The sequence below is a fragment of the Eubalaena glacialis genome, chromosome 1, assembly GCF_028564815.1.
Source record: "Eubalaena glacialis isolate mEubGla1 chromosome 1, mEubGla1.1.hap2.+ XY, whole genome shotgun sequence".
Lineage (NCBI taxonomy): Eukaryota > Metazoa > Chordata > Mammalia > Artiodactyla > Balaenidae > Eubalaena > Eubalaena glacialis.
Window position 1 is genome coordinate 177,909,253 of NC_083716.1, and position 21,112 is coordinate 177,930,364.

Consider the following 21,112-nt stretch of genomic DNA (forward strand, 5'->3'; position numbering starts at 1 on the left):
GTAATTCTCCAAATCTATCCTTATGTGTCATTCCTTTAAACCTTTCCATATATTGTTACATCATCTGGGATGGCCCTCAGAACTCTGGAACATTCCTCCTCAATCTTCAAGTCTCAGCGCAAATGCAACTCCCCTAGGAAACCTTCCCTCATCCTTGGCCAACTGAGGTTCTTTTTCCTGAGTTTCCACTGCAGCCTTTATACCCTCCATTAGCAAACCATGACCATTGTATTGTATTGGGTTGGCCAAAAGGTTTGTTCGGTTTTTTCCTTAAGATGGCTCTAGTAACACTTAGTTGTCTTTAACTTCATTCGAAACAATTTTGTTAGATTGTATTGTGACAGCTGTCATATCAGTGTGCGTTTAAAAACAGCTTATCAAAATTGGTGAATTTTTGTGTAGCCATTTTAATATTGAAGATGGAAGTAAAACACAACACTTTTGGCATATTATGCTTTATTATTTCAAGAAAGGTAAAAACGCAACTGAAATGCAAAAAAAAGATTTGTGCAGTGTATGGAGAAGGTGCTGTGACTGATTGAACGTGTCAAAAGTGGTTTGCAAAGTTTCGTGCTGGAGATTTCTCACTGGACAATGCTCCACGATCGGGTAGACCAGTTGAAGTTGACAGCGATCAAACTGAGACATTAATTGAGAACAATCAATGTTATACCACACAGGAGATAACTGACATACTCAAAATACCCAAATCAAGCAATGAAAATCATTTGTACCAGCTTGATTACGTTAATCGCTTTGATGTTTGGGTTCCACAGTTAAGCAAAAAAAAACCTTCTTGACTGTATTTCCGCGTGCGATTCTCTACTTAAACATAATGAAAACGTTCCATTTTTAAAACAAATTGTGACAGACAATGAAAAGTGGATACTGTACAATAATGTGGAACGGAAGAGATCGTGGGGCAAGGGAAGTGAACCACCACCAACCACACCAAAGCCTGGTCTTCATCTAAAGAAGGTGATGTTGTGTATATGGTGGGATTGGAAGGGAGTCCTCTATTATGAGCTCCTTCTGGAAAACCAAATGATTAATTCCAACAAGTACTGATCCCACTTAGACCAACTGAAAGCAGCACTTCAATGAAAAGCATCCGGAATGAGTCAACAGAAAATGCATAGTCTTCCATCGGGATAATGCAAGACTGCATGTTTCTTTGATGACCAGGCAAAAACCATTACAGCTTGGCTGGGAAGTTTTGATTCATCCGCCATATTCACCAGATATTGCACCTTCAGATTTCCATTTATTTTGGTCTTTACAAAATTCTCTTAATGGAGAAAATTTCAATTCCCTGGAAGACTGTAAAAGGCACCTGGAAGAATTCTTTGCTCAAAAAGATAAAAAGTTTTGGGAAGATGGAATGATGAATTTGCCTGAAAAATGGCAGAAAGTAGTGGAATAAAGCGGTGAATACGTTGTTCAATAAAGTTCATGGTGAAAATGAAAAATGTGTCTTTTATTTTTAATTAAAAACCAAAGGCACTTTTTGGCCAACCCAATGGTTGTTGGTAAGCAGGTCTCCCAACTGGACTCTAAACTCTGGCAGGGACTTGGAATGCCCAGCTCTCAGTGTAGTGCTTGATACAGGCTAGATGCTCAATAAGCATCTGTTGGATGAATGAATACATTGGTAAAAAAGTTGAAGGAGAAGATGAATTTGGAGGGTAGTTTGAGGAGGGCTTTAAAACTATTGGTATTCACAAATTTCTCTGTAGATTTTTTTTTTTTTTTTATAACTCAGATTGGGACTTGAACCCACAGGCTGACACTCAAACCCACTGTCTTTTATTTATTTATTTATTTATTTATTTATTTATTTATTTATTTATGGCTGTGTTGGGTCTTCATTTCTGTGTGAGGGCTTTCTCTAGTTGCGGCAAGTGGGGTCCTCTCTTCATCGCGGTGCGCGGGCCTCTCACTATCGCAGCCTCTCTTGTTGCGGAGCACAGGCTCCAGACGCTCAGGCTCAGTAGTTGTGGCTCACGGGCTTAGTTGCTCCGTGGCATGTGGGATCTTCCCAGACCAGGGCTCGAACCCGTGTCCCCTGCATTGGCAGGCAGATTCTCAACCACTGCGCCACCAGAGAAGCCCTCTCTGTAGATTTTGATTAATTTATTATTAAAGGAAAGCATAACTGAGGCCACTCAACTAATATTTAGCGTGGCATAACTCAGAAGATGGTGTTCCCGTTACAATCCGTGGCAAGTTGGTGTTCTCAGAACCACAAAATACAAATAAGAGAAACCTGCTCTTGGCTTTGTACATTTCTCATGAGGTGTTTGTGACTTTTCAGTTTCAGCTGGGTTGAAGAAAATATGTGGAGTGTTTCTATTTAGGGACAGTTTAGTGGTCCATGGTGAGTTTCTGTTGCCCAGATTGCCTGGAACTGGTTCCCTTCTCATCAGGGAAAAGCCAGTGTTGCATCTTGCCTGCTGTAGTGGATAAATTGAGGAGTAGGCAGATTATGGGGCGGAGACCTTGACAGTGCCTCTCAGGAGCAAGTGCCCAGTTGCTCTGTGTATGACTCAGAGATTCTCTCAGGATATGTGCTTGGATCCAAGATGCTTTGGGACCAGGCTGCAGTTCTTGAGACTCAGTCCTACACAAACCTCACATTTTTATTTTCCAAATGGAGAATTACTCTTTGCCTTAAAAGACAAAGAGTCTTCTAAGAGTGTCCACAGGAATAATCTTCCATTTGTCAGTTCAATTCAACAAACTTTAAAAAAAATTTTTATTTTACTGAAGTATAACTGATTTACAATGTGTTAATTTCTGCTATATAGCAGTGATTCAGTTATATATATACATATATATATATATTCTTTTTCACATTCCTTTCCATTATGGTTTATCACAGGATACTGAACACAGTTCCCTGTGCTATACAGTACGTCCTTGTTGTATATCCATTCTATATATGATAGTTTGCATCTGCTAATCCCAAACTCCCAATCCATCCCTCCCTCCTCCCTTCTCCCCCTTGGCAACCACAAGTCTGTTCTCTATGTCTGTGAGTCTGATTCTGTTTCGGAGATAAGTTCATTTGTATCATATTTTAGATTCCACATATAAGTGATATCATATGGTATTTGTCTTTCTATGTCTGACTGACTTTGCTTAGTATGATAATCTCTGGGTCCATCCATGTTGCTGCAAATCGCATTATTTCATTATTTTTTATGGCTAAGTAGCATTCCATTCAACAAAGAGTTATACTCTCTTCCGTGAGCCAGGCTTTGGGTCAAGATGAGTCCTTGAAAGTATAATCAATAGTGGTTCAAATGGACATTGTCTTCATATGGTGGCCTGCATAGTATACTGATCCTAACATGCTTTCACTTCTGCTTGTGTGAATAAGTGGTATTTAGATTAAATATGACAGCAGTGTATGCAATGCCAATGCCAGTGGAATAAAACCATTGCATGCCACCAGTGCTTTTGTTTTGAAAACGCAGCAGAATGATCCTTGATCCTATTTTATTTTTGAGAAATTGAACCAAATTATTCTTTTCCCATTTGTATTTCCATTTTGATTTCACCAGCCTAACTACAATATTTTATTCAAATAGGCTATGCTTCAAACCAGGTAGCTAATGGAATGTGACCAGACCACCATCAAACTTTGACACGCAGTCCAAACAGCAGTTCACCGGGGCAGCTTGAAGCTGCAGCATGAACTGACTATCATATTCACGACACTCTCCACTTATTTCCTCTTGCCATCTCATGTGGACACTCATAAAGTTGAAAGATGCTGGGTAAAAACAGTATCAACTCAGCAGTGTAGGAGGAGAAAAATTTTAGGGGGTGCGCTTAGTGTGATAGTACTTTGAAACAATGCTACTGGGGAAATATTGGCTGGCATAGTAAGAGTTAATCTAAAAGTCAAGGTCAGTACAGTTTTTTACAAACTGAGTACGTCAGTAGCATACTGTGACTCAGGAAGATGATTTTAAGAGGGAAAGAAAGATGCTCAACATAGAAACTGTATTTAACAGATTACCCTGAGCAAAATGACTTCAGCAATAGGAAATGAAGTTTCTCCTGTGAGTACAGAGGTAGGTGGTTCCAGACTTTGTTGATTCAGCAGCTCAGTAAAGCCATCAGAAACCCAGGTTCTTAGATTTCCCTGGCGGTGACTGCTGCAAGTTGCATGGCTTCATCGTTAGGGACAGACCTGGGGACGGTTATGACAACATTGTCTGTGAGTGTCTGAGGGGCAGCAGGGGCTCCAGTATTCTAGCAGCCACCAGTGAAAGCGCCCGTGGTACAATCCAACAGACGCCCCCTTTACTCCCTTGGGGCTGGCCTTGGCCAGCCAAGAAGTTAAAGTGGGTTCTCCTCCTGTCTGGGATCAAAACCGTGGCCACTCCATACTAGTTTCCTAGGGCTGCCATACAAAGTAGCTCAAACTGGGTGGTTTAAAACAACAGAAATTTATTATCTCACGGTTCTGGAGGCTAGAAGTCCAAAAGCAAGGTGTTGGCAGGGCATGCTCCCTTTGAAGCCTCTAGGATCATTCCTTGCCTCTTCCTAGCTTCTGGTGGTTTGCTGGCAATCTTTGGTATTCTTTGGCTAGCAGCTCCGTATCGCCAGTATCTGCCTTTGTAATCACATTGCATTCTCCCTGTTTGTCTGTCTTCACATGGCCATCATGTTGTAAGGACACCAGTCATATTGGATTAAGGACCCATCTACTTCAGTATGACCTCACCTTAACTAATTACATCTGCAACGACCCTATTTCCAAATAATTTCACATTCTGAGGTCCTGGGGGCTAGCACCTTAACATATCTTTTTTTTTCGGAGGACACGATTCAACCTATAACAACCCTCCAAATACTTAACATCCCTCCTCTGTAGTAAATAATTCAGATTTCCAAGGTAATCAGTCAGTCATTTGCAACCTACAGGTCTGCATGTTACAGGTGCTAGCTTTGTTGGAGAGCTCAGCTTTGCCTGTCTGCGCACACACACACACACACACACACACACACACACACACACACACACACACACACACACACACACACACACACTGGTCTCTCTCAGCCTAAGGTGTTTGAGGCAAACACAGTTCTTTCTTTCTGGATGTGCTAGAATGTACCATATGTTCTTCTGGACATACCATAACAAACTGCCTTCTCACGTGAGCCCTCAGTACCTTGAGAATTTTGTGCTGTCCTACCTGCTCTCTGGCCAAGCATCTTTGGATTATCTCCTGAGATGTTTGGCTCAGGTCACTTCCCTCAGCCTTCTGTTGACATCGAGCCCCCGGTCTCCCTCCCTGCCTGTGACTTTGGCTTGTATCTCAGACATGTGTATTTGTTAACACAGTCCTCCCTTTACCCATGTTTATTGCCTCTTTTCTCCTTCCCTCTCTCCTGGTAGCCTGTTTCTTATAAGAATAGAATAATAACATCCCACATCTGCATAGAACTTTTACAGATATTATTTTTAAGTGCTCACTACCTGTGAGGATGCCAGTTAGGCATGATGACATTGATTTTTTTTTAATTAATTAATTTATTTTTTTGGGTGTGTTGGGTCTTCGTTTCTGTGCGAGGGCTTTCTCTAGTTGCGGCGAGCGGGGGCCACTCTTCATCGCGGTGCGCGGGCCTCTCACTATCGCGGCCTCTCTTGTTGCGGAGCACAGGCTCCAGACACGCAGGCTCAGTAGTTGTGGCTCACGGGCCTAGTTGCTCCGTGGCATGTGGGATCTTCCCAGACCAGGGCTCGAACCCGTGTCCCCTGCATTGGCAGGCAGATTCTCAACCACCGCGCCACCAGGGAAGCCCAACATTGATTTTATAGACAAGGAATCCAAGGCTCTGCCAGTCTAAGTGCCCAGGGACACTGGGTGGGTAGTTGGGTAACAGTGACTGGAATCTTTGTGTTGTGACTCAGTTAACTAAGGCACTTGCAATACAACCCATGCCCACTGTCAGTATTGGTATTGCTTGGCTAGTATTTCCATCAAACACGTGCCAGATTAATATCCTGGTCTATAGCAAAAAAGGGATACAAGCCTAATTTATGTTTATTTATAGTGATGGCAGGGGGTTAGGGGTAGTTGATCCTTTAATCTACCTTTCCCACCATCACATGTAGTGAAGAATTAAACTGAATATTTATAAATGACTGAAACCCAAGAAAAGTAACCAACGTCATCATTATTGTTTTTGTTGAGGGTATTTGTAGTCTCTGTTAAAATAACGCCTTACAGTTAGCTGGGATGCACTGGTGTGACCATGCTGATTGTTAAAATATTGAAATACTTCTGTTCTAGATGGTAAGTGGCTGCCATCCAGAGCCCCTTGAGTGCTCCTTGGCCGCGAGAGGTGCCTGTCTCTTTCCCTGGGACACCCAGATTTTCTAATGGTCCAGCAACTCCAGGGGGTAATGTCTGGCAGGAAGGGGACCTCAAGGACCAGCTTCAGTGCCGTGTGCAGCTGATTGTCAGATAGTTTGAATATTCCACCTACTAAGCAAGTATACAGTGGGGAGGAAACTTTCACTTACTGAGGACTCACCCACTAATGCACCGGGACTGGGATGGGTGCTTTTTTTTTTTTTTTTTTTGAAACTAAGTGCCTAACGTTTCAGATACTGTATGCCCAGTAAGTCATTTAGTTTTCTTTTTTTTAAATTTACTTATTTAATATATTTATTTTTGGCTGCATTGGGTCTTCATTGCTGCGCGCGGGCTTTTCTCTAGTTGCGGTGAGCGGGGGCTACTCTTTGTTGTGGTGCACAGGCTTCTCATTGCAGTGGCTTCTCTTGTTGCGGAACACAGGCTCTAGGCGCCTGGGCTTCAGGAGTTGTGGCTTGAGGGCTCTGGAGCGCAGGCTCAGTAGTTGTGGCGCATGGGCTTCGTTGCTCTGCAGCATGTGGGATCTTCCTGGACCAGGGCTCAAACCCGTGTCCCCTGCATTGGATTCTTAACCACTGTGCCACCAGGGAAGCCCCGGGTGCTTTTTTAATACATTATTTTATTTCATTCTCACAACAGCTCTCTAGAGTAGATATTATTTTCTTCATTTTACCACTGGGGAAAATGAGGCTCAAAGAGGGGTGGGAGGTATTGTGCCCAAATTCACATATCTGGTAAATACTGGAGCTGTTTGGCTTTTCAAAGAGCATGGGAATCCAAGTTACATTTTACAGGTGAAGAAACTAAGGCAGGGAGAGGATACTATTCATGCTAGTTCAGAGCAGACTTGCCCCCAGAATTCAGGTTTCCTAGCCCACCAGCCTTGTATTCTTCTACTTCAGTGTGTTCATATGGGATGTACAGTGTGGAAAGTGTGTGCTGAGTCAGCTCCTACAACAAAGCCGTGCAGAGATGGAGTAGTGGTGGAGACACATCATTTTAAAAGACATACATGAAGGACCTATCACCTGTAATTTATAGGTTGACTACACTTTGCCATCCCACCAATGAGAGAAGCAGCCTATATATTAAGGATCCAGTTTACTTGGAATCTTCCTAAAATAGCCAAAGGTCTGTTTCTGTATTAGAAAGCAGACTTGTGGATAAAATAAATATTTGCTTCTTTAAAAAATTTTTTTTTTCATTTTTACTTCCATCTGCTAATTGTTGCAAATAAGAGCTAATCAGCTGAGTGGAGAAACAGATGTGCTGTGATGGCTCCAAAAATGGGTCTCTCTCTCCCTGGCAAAGGGTTGACTGGGGACGGTTGCCATAACAACTGGCTTACACCAATGCAGAAATATCGCAGGCTTTTTGCAACCACTCTTGCCTTCGTTAATTATGCTGTTCCTAGCTAAATGATACAATAATGCTATTTCCTTTGGCATTGCCAGGAATAGAAATGACAAAAGAGATATTTTGTGTTGAGGGGCTGAGAAAGCCATAAACCACTACAGAGCTGAAATATTATTGTTGTAATTATTACCATTTTGTTCCCTAAGCTCTAGCTAATGGGTTTGGTACCTAATAAGAATTAATAGCATCTGTTGGGTGCTTACTATGTGCCAGGCACTAAGTGCTTTGTATGAATTAATTCATTTGTAATCCTTACAATAACCCCATAAAGTTACTGCTATTACTAGTCCAATGTTTTAGAGAAAGTAAATAAGTCACAGAAAGTACTGTTCTTGTCCTTGGACAGGTTGTTAGGTGATGCCACCAGGATTTTAACCCAGGTGTTTAGCTCCAAAATCCTCCCTCTTAGCCACTGCACTAGAGCAAGCCGTTTAATTGCAACCACCAGTGTACCAGATAAGATGAATATCTTTCTTTTCCAATTTAAAAATTATTTTAGATAAAAATTATACTTCCTAATATGTTGAGGAAAGTGCAATATTTCAACATGACACTAGAAACCAATGTAATTAATGCCCAAGGGAAAGATCTGGAAAAATAAAATAACAAAGTTCTTCAGAATAGAATTTAGGAGATTTGGATTTTAAATAGTTATAGCTCTGCCACTCATTTTAAAAAAGCGATTGTGGTTCAGTTATTTTAATATGGCTTCACGTTTGGTAGAAGAGATAAGAGTACAAATTTTGGAGTCAGGTAGACCTGGGAGCAAATCATAGATACCCTGCTTACCCACCTAACCACTGACCAACAGCGTCAGAGGACAAAATGAAACGATGTACTGAGTGCTTGCTGCAGTACCCAGCATAGTAAGTGCTTTAAAAATGGTGGTGCCTATTGCCTGAGCCCAACCCTCCCTATCCTGTTCTCAGCTGGAAGGAGACTGGCCTGGGTAGTCTCTGCCTCCTAGGTCCCTTCTGTGTTTCAGAGAACATTTATGGTTTCCACGGGGAAAAGCCTCTTCCAGCTCTCACATTCCGTGCCTCTGGTATTAGTCAGATAAGGAAGGTGGGATCTCTCCAAGATCTCAATAAGGGTGAAACAGTGGCAATGGCAAGACCTTTAGGGTCTGATTTTACCTGACTCTGTTTTAAAAGGCTGAGGATTCTTGGGATCCCATCTGCCAGTTACTTCACTGTGAGGAATGTAGGCTTTGGTTGCTCAACAGGTTCAGGTGAGGGGTTTAGAACCTTGGATCCTTGGCTGAAAGACCTGTGTGTCTTCCCCCAAGACATTCACCTCTGAGATTCTGTAGCCATTTGTGTTCCCTGGTTCCCTCCAGATTCCTGTGTCAGTCTCTAAGAAGCAGGGATTCCCCCCCTTCTCATTCTGGGGCTGACCCTGCCTGCATTCCCAGAGTGGTTCTGCCTTCAAGGGGCCTGGAGCACAACCCAGGCACCTGGGGCTCCGGCGGGTAAAGGGCCCAGGGCAAGGGCAGAGTGACTGGTGCAGCCCCGGATTGCACCCTCAGCTTCAGTGGTAGCTCCCCTCTCAGCTGGAGCTCTGTGGGCTTGAGTCATATGTCATCTGTCCTTGTGGAGGTGGGGGGCTGGCCCTGGAGCTGGCGGTGACTTGTTGTTACCCTCCTCCTGGCGGGTCTAAATATAGGACCCCATCTGAGGCCTCAGCTCCCAGATGTGCAGAAGCACGTGAGCCCAGAGCAGAGGCCTCATGTCCCCCCTTCCCCATCCTGCCTTCTGCTCAGTGCTAAGTGAGATGTTTCAAAGTAATAGCCTCCGTGAGCATTTGGAACTTTCCAGGCTGTCCTCCCACCCCTCTCTGGGGAGGTGAGAAGGGCAAGACACCGGCTGTTTCCCCTTCTTCGTCCACCAAAGAGGAAGAACTGTTCCTGCAGGGGCAGAAGTGTTTGCTGAAGAGACGTCAGAGCCCGCCCTGCTCTTCCTGAGCTCTGAGTCTCAAATCACCTGGTGGCTACCCTCCGGTCGGTGTTTCCACTGCCCCGCCCAGGGCATAGGGGCTCAGCCCCAAGAAAGGGAGAGGGAGTTCACGGCCAGGCCAGCGCTGCACTGGCTCCTCTGTCCGGTGGTCCTTGAGCTGTCAGAGGAAAGAAAAGGGAGGCAGGCAGTCAGCATTAGGAATGGGACCCAGAGGAGCCTTGGGGTGGAGGTGAAGCAGGAGCAGGTGGGTGTGCAGACTTGTATTTATGGTGCTCTATTATGGCCCAGCTTTTCCCCACACCTTCTTTAGTTTTAAACCGTTAAAGGAAATCACTCTTTGGTAGGAATGTGTGACATTCCCAAGGGCGTCCTGGTTTGCTTGGTGACGTCAGCCTGGGAGACTACAGAACCCAGAGACTACGTGCAGATAAAGGGGTATGCCCGTGTGGGAGCATTCAGTTATTCTGTTTGATTTGCTTCCCTTCCTGTTTTTCAGACGTACTGTGGAGGAGAACCCCCCTCCCCAGTTAGTTTCTTGTCACAGGCTTATGCTTTACTTCCGTTACCTACTAGCTGTATGACTTTGAGAAATTTCTTAGCCCATCCGAATCTGTTTCCTCACCTGGGGTAAGAATACCTGACTTAACAGCTGTAAAGTGAACTGAATTATAGAACTCCTACTCATTCTTTCCTTAACTGAACTCTGGTAGAATTGGAGCACTAGCTGACAAAGGAAAGGGGCAGCGGAAGGGAAAGTGAGGGGACAGGGGAAGTGAGAGGCGGCAGGAACTCCATCTGCTTAAATGCAGGGCGTGCTTACACACTCAGAGGATGGTGTGGCTATGGCTTATGGAACACGAAATCCCTTTGGCAATGGCTCAGCATTCTGTGTACTATAATAATCCCCAGGAGATGCTTCCCTCATGCGGGAACCATGGAGTTTGCTCCTGGTTTGGCCACGAACCAGCTCTGTGACTCTGGACAGGTCAGCTCTCCCCCAGCACCTTAGTTTCCTCCTCTGTGAAATAGGGGGATTGACTTAATGAATCCTCGGATCCCTTCCAGCACCCATCTCTGATGTGGGGAAGCTGCTGGAGCTGGGGAGGGTGGTGGGATGATCCTGGGTCTCTAAGCAAATGTGTTCCTTTGGAGCCTTTGAGTACTAAGGACACATACAAAAATTTGGGGTCGCTGATTTACCTTTCACAGGGGAGTTCTGTGATACTGGTCCTGAGTTTGAGAGCAGGGCTTACCATATGGTTAAGTATAAATGATATGTTCCCAGGGCTTTGGGGAATTTAAAGTGCAAAAATCAGTGTGTATGCTGGCCTCAAACCCAGAACAGGCCCCCTCTGCCCTCCACCAGCCATGGTGGGAAGTGGTGGTGTGTATGCGTGCTCTGTGTCTTTTTATTTTTTTAAATTAATTAAATTTATTTATTTATTTAGGGCTGTGTTGGGCTTCGTTGCTGCGCGCGGGCTTTCTCTAGTTGCGGTGCACGGGCTTCTCATTGAGGTGGCTTCTCTTGTTGTGGAGCACGGGCTCTAGGTGCACGGGCTTCAGTAGTTGCAGCATGCGGGCTCAGTAGTTGTGGTGCAGGGGCTTAGTTGCTCCGCGGCATGTGTGATCTTCCCGGACCAGGGATCGGACCTATGTCCCCTGCATTGGCAGGCGGATTCTTAACCACTGCGCCACCAGGGATGCCCTGAGTGTTTTTAATTTGAACCTTGTTTTATTTTTCTAAAGGCATAAGCTGAATGTTACAATCCTGAGAAAAGACTTGTAGAACATCATATTTTAATTAGAGACCTTTCTGAATTTCATAAGAACAGTATAATTTAAATTATTTCTGGCAATTTCTCAGCGTACAAAGTATAGATTCAGTTCTAGTCTTGAGTTTTATCAATAAACTAAAAAAAAAAAAAAAAAAGAGAAACCCCCCCCCCATAAATTTCAGTTCTTCTAGTCCACATCCTCTTAGCAAAAAACCTCAAATCTCAAATGTATCCTCCCTCAAAGTTATATTTCATCCAAGGGAAGAGATTTCATATGCTTGTTCAGTATCTCAGCTTGTAACACTTTAAGATGTTTGTATGTAAAACTGATGAATAATATTTGCCACTGGAATATTTATAACTGCAATTTACAATTCCAGGGAAATTCTATTTTAGAAATCTTTATGATCAATAACATTTATTAATTATGCTGTGTGAATTATGTAAGCAAAATTAAGAATCCTATTTGCCTTCCTACCTCTCAGCCCATCTTATTTGCCAGTCTATTGACTGTATTTTGGGGCTCAAGGTCAGCCAAAGATTAATAGCTTTAGGTTTATTTGCTTTGCCTTTTTGTAAGCTGAAATTTAGCTCTTGAGATAACAGCATTTTCCCTCTGTACTTGAGTGAAATTTTAATCTTGACCTTTGGTTATAATTTTGGATCACATGATCAATTCTACTAAGATGAGAAATCAGACCATATAGAGCAAATCTAATTGCATTTTTAATGACATTTTAAAATATTAGTGGAAAAATAAAATAGTCTGAATAACATCTATTGTTTTTTAAGTTTGGTAAATCATTTTTTATAAGAGCAAAACATATTTTTCCTTATGGTGGATGGTGCTACTATAATATTATTTGCTTGAAAGTATTGGTTAAAAATCACATTATTGAAAGAGATTTCAGCCCGGCAGCTCTTTGATATATCATTTGATAAATGGTTTAAGTTAAATAGGTTGGAGAAATCTAGGTTTTCTGAATGCAGGAGTTCATACGTTGACTATTTTTTATCCCCTTTACATTCAGTCTAATACAGATGTTCTTTATAGATAATGAAGACTTTGAGATAAGGAGAAACTGTTCTCTAAGGTTCTTATAGCCCAAGTCTTTCTGCAAGAGATAGAGGGTGGCTCTCACCCCCTATCTTGGGAACTTTATCAGTAAGCCCTACTCTTGGTCTAGGCTGAAATGAAACTGAAATCATGGGGCATTTCATGGGATCGTGGTGGCCTGAGAAAGTGTAAGTACTAACTCTAGTCTGGTGCTTACAATGGAAAAGAATATGGTTGAGAAGAGAATTTCTTTAATTCTTTTTAAATTCATGGGACCCTAGTTTTACAACCAAGACAACACCTTTAACCTGTCACCTTGCTGATGAAGAATCCTCACAGCCAGTACATACCCCTGAGGAAGGAAACACACCCTTGAAGATCAAGGCAAACTTTCTAATACTTATTTACATTTTCAAGACAGAAAAACAGACAAAATTTGTTCTTTTTTGTTATAGAAATAATCCATGTTCCCTGTAGACATTTTAGAAAATGCAAAAAGTTTTAAAGAAGTAAATAAATAAAATGGATATTACCCATACATCAGTGACCTAATGATATCTACTATTAACATTTTGGTGCCATAGAAAAAGCTGGGTAACCTGCATTTTCCTAAGCAGTGCTTCCGATAAGACCCATGAGGAAGGGGTTGTTTAGTTTGCATAGGAAGAAGAGATACAGGGAGATTAAATAATTTGCTAAAGTTATCCAGTGAGGGGGTGACAACCAAAATGAAGATGGCTTGCTCTGGGATTTTCTTGCACCATGCAGAGGTGCAAGTCTTTTCTCAGTCCCAGAGCTTTTCACAGTTATTTTTCTCCAGCTCATGGCTGAGGAAAGGGCCAGCCTCCTCAACAGAACTCAGCGGACCATGCCCGGGATGGATAAGGAGATGACAGGTGTCAAAGCAGTTGCGTTATCAAGTTGTGGGTGCAGTTTTACCCTATAAACTTCTTTAGGAGAGGGGAGGAGGGAGTGACTGGGGAAGATTTAGAGTCTACAACTTTGGAACCCGTTAGCTTGAAGAAGGCTTACGGAGAACTGCCCTAACAAAGAAAGCTGACTGCTGGCCTTTGCTGCAAAGACCAGTAGAGCTAAACCATAGGGAAAACTTATTTCTTGTCCTTGGTTCCCTCCAGAAAGAAGTTTTGGGCAGCCAAGGTGGTAATGACCGACATTTGGGATTCTCAAGCCCACCTCTGGGTAAAATTGGCATTGAGCACTGAGGCTGTTAGTGCATAGATATTGCTAGTAATCCAAGCATTAGTGTCTTCCCCCTTCCTAAAATAAGCAGCAGTGTAGTCTAAGTGTATCAGAAAAGCCATAAGTTTGCATTTCAAGGTAGGAACGTGGACATGCTCCATTAACCAGCATCCAAACAATTGCTCTGTCGCTGAAGCTCATCTTCCTTAACGGAGGCATTATCACAGCAACCAGCATCTTTTCATAGACCTTAAGACCTTCTACAAAATACTGGCAATAAAATCCCCTCAAGGTTCCAGCCACCCAGTTCACAGCCCAGAATGATCTACTGTTCGCTAGGTAATTTGCATGGAGAGGTTAGTCTCTCAGTTTGAGATATCTTTTTGAGATAAGAAAGCCACTTATTTGGAAATCATGAAGTCATAGAATATTAGAGCTGGAAGGGATAGTAGAGATGGTTCATCCCCAACTTGCCATCTTATAGATCTAGAAAGTGAAGTCACTATGACTAAAGAACCCTCAGCTCAAAGTTTTCAAGGGACTTGCTCAAAGGGACCCAGCTGGTGAATAATGGAGTTCAGACTTTCTGATTCCAATCCAAAGATTTTTCAACAAAGCTTCTCTGATGAGTGCCACAAATTGATGTGGATGAAGAAGGAAGAAAGATAAGACATAATCCTTACCCTGGGTTACTTCTGTTTACTTCAGAGGTCACATTGATGAGATCCTAAGACTGACCCCTTTAAAACCTAGAAGAAATGATGAGGTTAATGATAGATTAACACCAAGTAGATAAAACTACTCATTAAAACTCAGAAGCAGTATAAACACTCACCGATGTCATGACAAAGAGTTGAAGATTGTTAAAGGTGAGTATGCAGAAGTATGTAGGGGCTTATACATCCTGAAACTCGTTGAGACTCAGCGAGACAATAATTTAATCTTGCAGCCAATAGGCCATTAGCAAATACTGCACTAGAGTGCTCTTTATTTTGATTCATTTAATTCTGTGCTCTTAGCCTTTGCCAGGTGCACTAAATATTTTGTAACAGTCTACATACACATCTTTTGGAACATTCCGGAAGGCATATCCTCTTCATGTGAACTTGCTAGTGGGACTTTAAAATAAGCTTTGGAGAATTCTTACTTTGTAAAATTGACATTCATTAGCAGTTTTTCTATTCACGATGCTGGATTAAGATAAATATACCAGTTTGTTAAAGTTCATGATATATTGGGTTGGCCAGAAAGTTCGTTCGGGTTTTCCGAACAAAATGTAAGATATATTTACTATAATTTAAAACTCCATGAAGTCACTGATAACATATCAGTGCTTTATTGTTACCCTTTAGTATATTCTGCTTCTGATCCTGATGGAATTTTGGTTTTCTTATTGCATCTACATGTGAAAAAAAAGAAGTGAGTTTCCAAGAGCACACATGATTTTTCTGTACCTGGTTAGAGGTAGAGCTTAGACCCAATTTGAACTTGTTATACTGCCTACCAAACTGACTTCTTCTTCCTGACTTCCCTGTTTTATAAATGGCACCATCATTCTCCTGGTCACCCAGGGTCATAATGTTTGTCTTCCTTGGTGTGTCCCTTTTCCTAGCCTCCCAAGTCCTGCAAGTCTTCCCTTGAACTCTCTCTCACACCTATTCTATCTTCCCCATTCCACTGCCACCAACATCATTTATACTCCTATGATTGAAGTAAAGGCTTGAGGTAGAGGAGAGTATACACTTGCCTTAGGCATGTCTCCTCCTGGGGGCAGTCGAGGTGAGGTGGAGGAGTGGGAGAGGACAAGGTGTTTGGGGTCCTGGGCCTGTGTCAATACCACTTCAGACTCCTCTCTCCCCACCCCTTTAATATGACTTACAGAACCTGGGAAATGTGGTGCCAGGGCAGTGCACTTACTTGACATTGCCACTCTCCTTTTCTTTGTGGAGCATTGTAACAGCTGATTCAGAGAGCTCTTTGAGAGGTCACTTCCTCCTGGGGGCAAGACCAATCGACCATTTAAGCATTCTTAACTCAGCTTTATTTTACCTAGAGACAAGGAGAATGCTGAGCTAAGGAGAATGAAATTACTTTCTCTCCTAAAGAAATAGTTGCAGACTTTTGTTGTTGGATTGATAGGGAATCCAGTTCTAGGATGTGTTGACCTTCAGTTGGGATGCAACCTCTTAGAGTACTTCTTTGAATCCCATCACATGTAACCCAGTAAAGAGAGATGGAAAGAGAGACTCCCTCTGAAGAGATAGAGTTTAGGTGACAAAAATCTCAAAAACGTGATTAGTTTGGTCAAAATATGTGTACAGATGCTGATAATTCAACTGTTTCTTGAATATAACCTTTATTATTTAGAGTACTTTTATCACATTGTGATGATCTGTTTACTTGTCTCTCCTCTGCCTGCCTTCAAATTCTGTCCCTGACCATGACTAGCTATGGGTACTGGAGAAGCTGTTTAACTGTGCTGTGCCTCAGTTTCCATACCTACAAAAGTTGATAGTAGTACCTACCTGACAGAATGATTATATACCTACCTAGTACCATGCCTGGCTCATGGGTACTCAATAATTATTTGTGAGTTATTTTACTAGAGACATTTTCTATAAACTTCTCTAGAAGGCTAAGCTTAAATAATTCCTTTGTCACATTACAAGCTGAGTTTAGGGAAGAGAATTTGGCCAACGGATACTCTTCTATTAATCAGACTGAGCTGAAGATAATGTGTGACTGTAAAGAGAAGTGGAAATCAGATAAACGTTTTGAATATTTTATGACAGCACTTGAGAATCGATAGGATATCTCCATTCCCACATTTGGACGGGTTCTTGGAATTGCCTTCTGTGTCCCATCCAAGATAGCTAGAAGTTGACTTGAATTTCTTTCTGGAAGTTGTGGACTATGGGCACTAGTTACTTTTTGTTGTCTTGCTTAGCCTGAATTGGTCTCCCTCTAATATCCCAAGCTTTTGGAGCCCATATCCTTTATTGGACATGCTAGTACGTATTGTCTGAGGACATTTATAGTTGTCATGGTTTGTCATTTAATTTATTATAGATTCACTTTAAATTTCACTTGGCCGTAGCTCCTGTTGGGGAAGGATAGAGTCTTATTTCTTTTTCCCTCACAGGAATGTATAAGAATGGTGAACTATTTGCTGATTGATAGGTCTAAAATTATGTTTGTCTTACACGTTTGGAAATGTCATTTCTGGAAAGGAAGGTGGTAAATAGCCTTCTCTGGAGATCTTTTAGAATAATGTAGTTTCTCACCAGATTGAGGTGATGAAAGTGAGATCTTCGGCGGGCAATGTAATGGCCTCTGCTTCCAAAATCGGAATTATTTGAACTTGAGTTTGAATGCATATTTGAAAATAATGTGTTAGAAGTATGACAGGATGTTCTATGGCAGGATAGTCTATTCAGAGGATTGGGCTGGGATCAGGCCAAGGATGCAGGTACATAGAAAAAGGTTCTTTAGTTCAGAAACCAGAGAGAAGGGTAGACGGAAATTATAGGAGAAGGAACACCAAGTCTTGGGCAAGATGGCGGGCATGTTTGCCTGGCATCATGAGACCAGTGACCTGGGTCTGGCAGAGAGCAGGTGTATTAGTTTTCTGTCACTGACATCATAATATCACACATTTAGTGGCTTCAAACAACGTGTGTTTATTCTCTAGGTCAGAAGTCTGCGTCTTACCCAGCTAAAAGTAAAGTCTCCCAGTCATCTCAGACTTAATATGTCCCCAGTGGAGCTCCTGCTGTTCAGCCCAAACCTACTTCTCCTACTGTCTTCCCCATCTCATTTTGGAATCGCCCAGGTTAAAAACTCTGAACTCTCCTTCAACTCTTCTTTCTTATGAGTCCCATTCAGCAAATCCAGTTGGCTCTACCTTCAAAATTATATAATCAGAATCTGATTATTTGTCACTGTCTCTAGTTTGGATTCCTGCAGTAACATCTTAACTAGATTTGCTTCTTCTATTCATGTTCCATATTATTGTATCCTCAGCACAGTAGCCTGCTAATATATAAGCCAGATCTGTCACTCTTCTACTCCCCATGGCCAGTTGGTCCATCTTACTCAAAGTCAAAGACCTTCTGATGGCCTAAGAGGGCAGGCAGGACCATCACTTTGGCCCTGCTGCGGTCTCCAGTGATGCTGTATGTCTACCTCATAGGCTGTTGGACATATATCATCAGACTGTTTAATAAAAGTCTCCCACCTGCTCATAGCCATGGGTCATCCTTGGTCAAGGAAGCAGATTTCAGGTCAAATAGGAGCATTTGGTTCCTGCACAGCCTCTGGCCCACCCCTGCCTTCTCCTGACCCCACTGTGATAGCCACCAGAGTCTAAGTGGTGGAACTTTTCCTGTCTGACTCAAAACGTTGATAGAAAAAGATTTCCCCACAAGGTTCCATACTTTCCAAACCAATGACAAGCCCAAGGGCATTTTCTGGTTCCCCTTCTCTTGCACCTAGTAGAGCTAATACCTGAAGCAGCAGCTGGGCTGAGACACAAACCAGTTGTTAGGGTTTGAGGAGGGGGCCGATTTTCTTGGAAAAGGGGAATGGGAGGGAGTGGTTCCTATTTTAAGTTACGGCCTTCTGCTCAAATGCCGTGCTCCTAGGGACTTTGTGCAGGAGATAGGCATCTTTGAGAACAATTGCTCCTCACTGTTGAATTCAGCAGCTGGTAATGAGTTGAAGGATCTAGACAAAGCCTTTCCTTAAAGGACATCAGGGTGGCTGTGGTGAGGTAGTCACCCTTGTACCTCCCCTTGCACTGTTCTTGGTATCTAGAGGGTTCAATGCATGTTTCTTGAACTGAACTGATACATTTTTAAAAGTTAATGAACATATCAGATGATAAATCAATCACACAAATAAGGCCTAGAAAATGGACATCTTATTATTACTGGAATTTAATATGGGTATAGCCAAGGGAACTGAGAAGGGGGCTAAGATCGTCCAAGGGCCTTTCAGGACATCTGCGGTGTCAGTGGGTGGGGTTGATGTGTTGTGTCCTGCTTTTGTCTGATAGGTCATTGCTTGTGAGCAGCAGTATGACTCTTCCTATGACGCTCGCTGTGACGTCTGGTCCTTGGGGATCACAGCTATTGAACTGGGGGATGGAGACCCTCCCCTCTTTGACATGCATCCTGTGAAAACGCTTTTTAAGATTCCAAGGTAGGACACAAGATGGCGCTCTTGGCTCATTAGTTCTTTGTGAGAGAGGCTCGTTAAGGATAATAAATAGTTCATGAACAGTTCCTCTCCAAACCTGTGAAAGCCTGGTTGTAAAATGTATTTCTTTTTGGGGGGGAGGTGGGGGCGGATGCTGGGAAGTGGGGGAGAGGGTGTTCCTGAAAGGTAACATATTCCAAAAATAATAGGACTATGTCATAACAATTGCATATTTTCAGTACTCTAATTTTTTTGACATGTTCATTTTTTGCGCTTTGCACGAGAAGACTAAAAATGCGGTGTTGGATTAAGTAATCTGTCTAAATACTGGTGTTTTCTTTTTAAATTATATAATCATGTCTGGTTATTATTATTTTTTTTTCCAGTTTGAATCTTTCTCCAGTATGCTGAAAAATTTAGGGATGAAAAAAAAATGTGTACCAGCACTAAAAAATATCAGAAAAATGTTACATCAGTCATGACTTTCTCTCCATCCTTTAATTTCTGTCTCAATGGGCAATTGTGCTGAAAGAGATCTGTTTGAAGGGTATTTAAATGCCAGTTTATTTTCTATTGTCTGTATTCATTAAGGGTTTGTACAAGAGGTTTGGCTGTTTGTCTTTCATCAGAATAGGGCTGATGTTTGGCCAACTCGAGCCTCTAGTTATAGAAAATGAAGCTCTGGAAAGCTCCATCCAGGAGTGTTGCAGGTTGGGAGATTTATACCTTCCACATTTCTCTTTCAAAGGAAGGCCCTGGGCCGGCTGGGAGCCATTTAACTGCTTTAACAATACAAGTGTTAACCTTTCCTTATCTGCACAATCACACAGCTATCACAGTCTTTAAAAATGTCTCCTGATTGCAATTTGCATTTCTGATTAGGTCTATTTATATGCAGATGAGGCTCTGTGGCGTTCATCATCATAATGTTATCGTTTTATACCTAATCCGGATGTGAACAACCACCCACCATTATTCCCAAAATGATTCCCACCCAAGTCAGAGTTGGTTTTTTTGCCTTTTCCAAAGTACAGAAATAGGTCCTGGTGATTAGGACAAAGCTCCTGGCTTTTAAAATTAATAGTCTGATGAATGTTCAAAACAATGTAAGAATGCAGAACCCTAAAACAGTATTGTGTACAGTAATATGTCAGAAAATGAGAACTGGTATCTGGGATGATTTGTGTGTGTGTTTTGATTTTTTACAAATGGTTTACTCTTTATTTACTGTAGCCACATAATTTCTCAATTATCAGAATTAAGATGTGGTTTCTGATTAGCAAGACATGTACTTTTGATGAGAGATCATCTACTTGGATATGTTTTTTCTCTCTCTGTCTTATTTATTTATTTTTTAGTGTGCATTTGTGTACAGAGCAACTGTTCAAAAATTTCATAGGGTGATAAATATGAGGCAGCCTAGAAAGTGTATGTGTGTGTGTATGTGTGTGTGTGTATGTGTGTGTGTATGTGTGTGTACATGCAAATGTGTATGTGTTTAACAGACCCTTCATCTCCAGTGACTCCTCTTAGCTTGCTTGTGGTGCCCAGCCAAACCTCTGATATCTAATAACCTTTATACTTTCACTCCCCTCGCTTCTTCCATCTTGGGAGAAGCTTCCAGATCTGAAACACAAATAACCAAGCCCCCTGCTGCTTGCCTCAGGACAGGGCGAACTTCAGGAACAGAGCAATTGCTAGAAAAGGATCTTAGGGGTGACAAGGATCCTTATCCCAAAGTAGGTTGAAGCTTTCTTTCTTTCCTCCTGGTGTAATCTCCAACCCTTTTACCACCTCTTAGTTCCTGTGCACGAGATGAATCAGATTGAACTAGGGAACGTCAGCACTAGTCGGTCAGCAGGCCCCTCAGTGTGATTACGTGTGCTCAACACTTTGCCTTTATCACAACCTTAACGGCCAACTGGACATTTCTGGACAGGAAGGATGGAGGTTTTTTTAAAAAAATGTAACATATTTGTATGTACTGTATAGCTTTTTATAATCACCAAGTTATTTACTTAAAAAGTATCCTGTTAATTAGAATCACGCAGTTCTCTTATGAAGGGCTGTGGATTGACCAAGTGCAGTCTCATGTGTGTTCGCGCGCATGTG

General features: G+C 42.2%; 1 protein-coding gene across 1 annotated transcript in view; it reads left to right on the top strand.

Moving 5' to 3' along the window:
* Positions 1 to 21,112, top strand: part of MYO3B (myosin IIIB) — a 365,933-nt gene that overhangs the window by 17,053 nt on the left and 327,768 nt on the right. Inside the window, exon 6 of the mRNA XM_061201698.1 lies at positions 18,858 to 19,003. Within this exon, the coding sequence (XP_061057681.1) occupies positions 18,858 to 19,003 (146 nt within the window). The remainder of the gene's footprint in view (positions 1 to 18,857; positions 19,004 to 21,112) is intronic.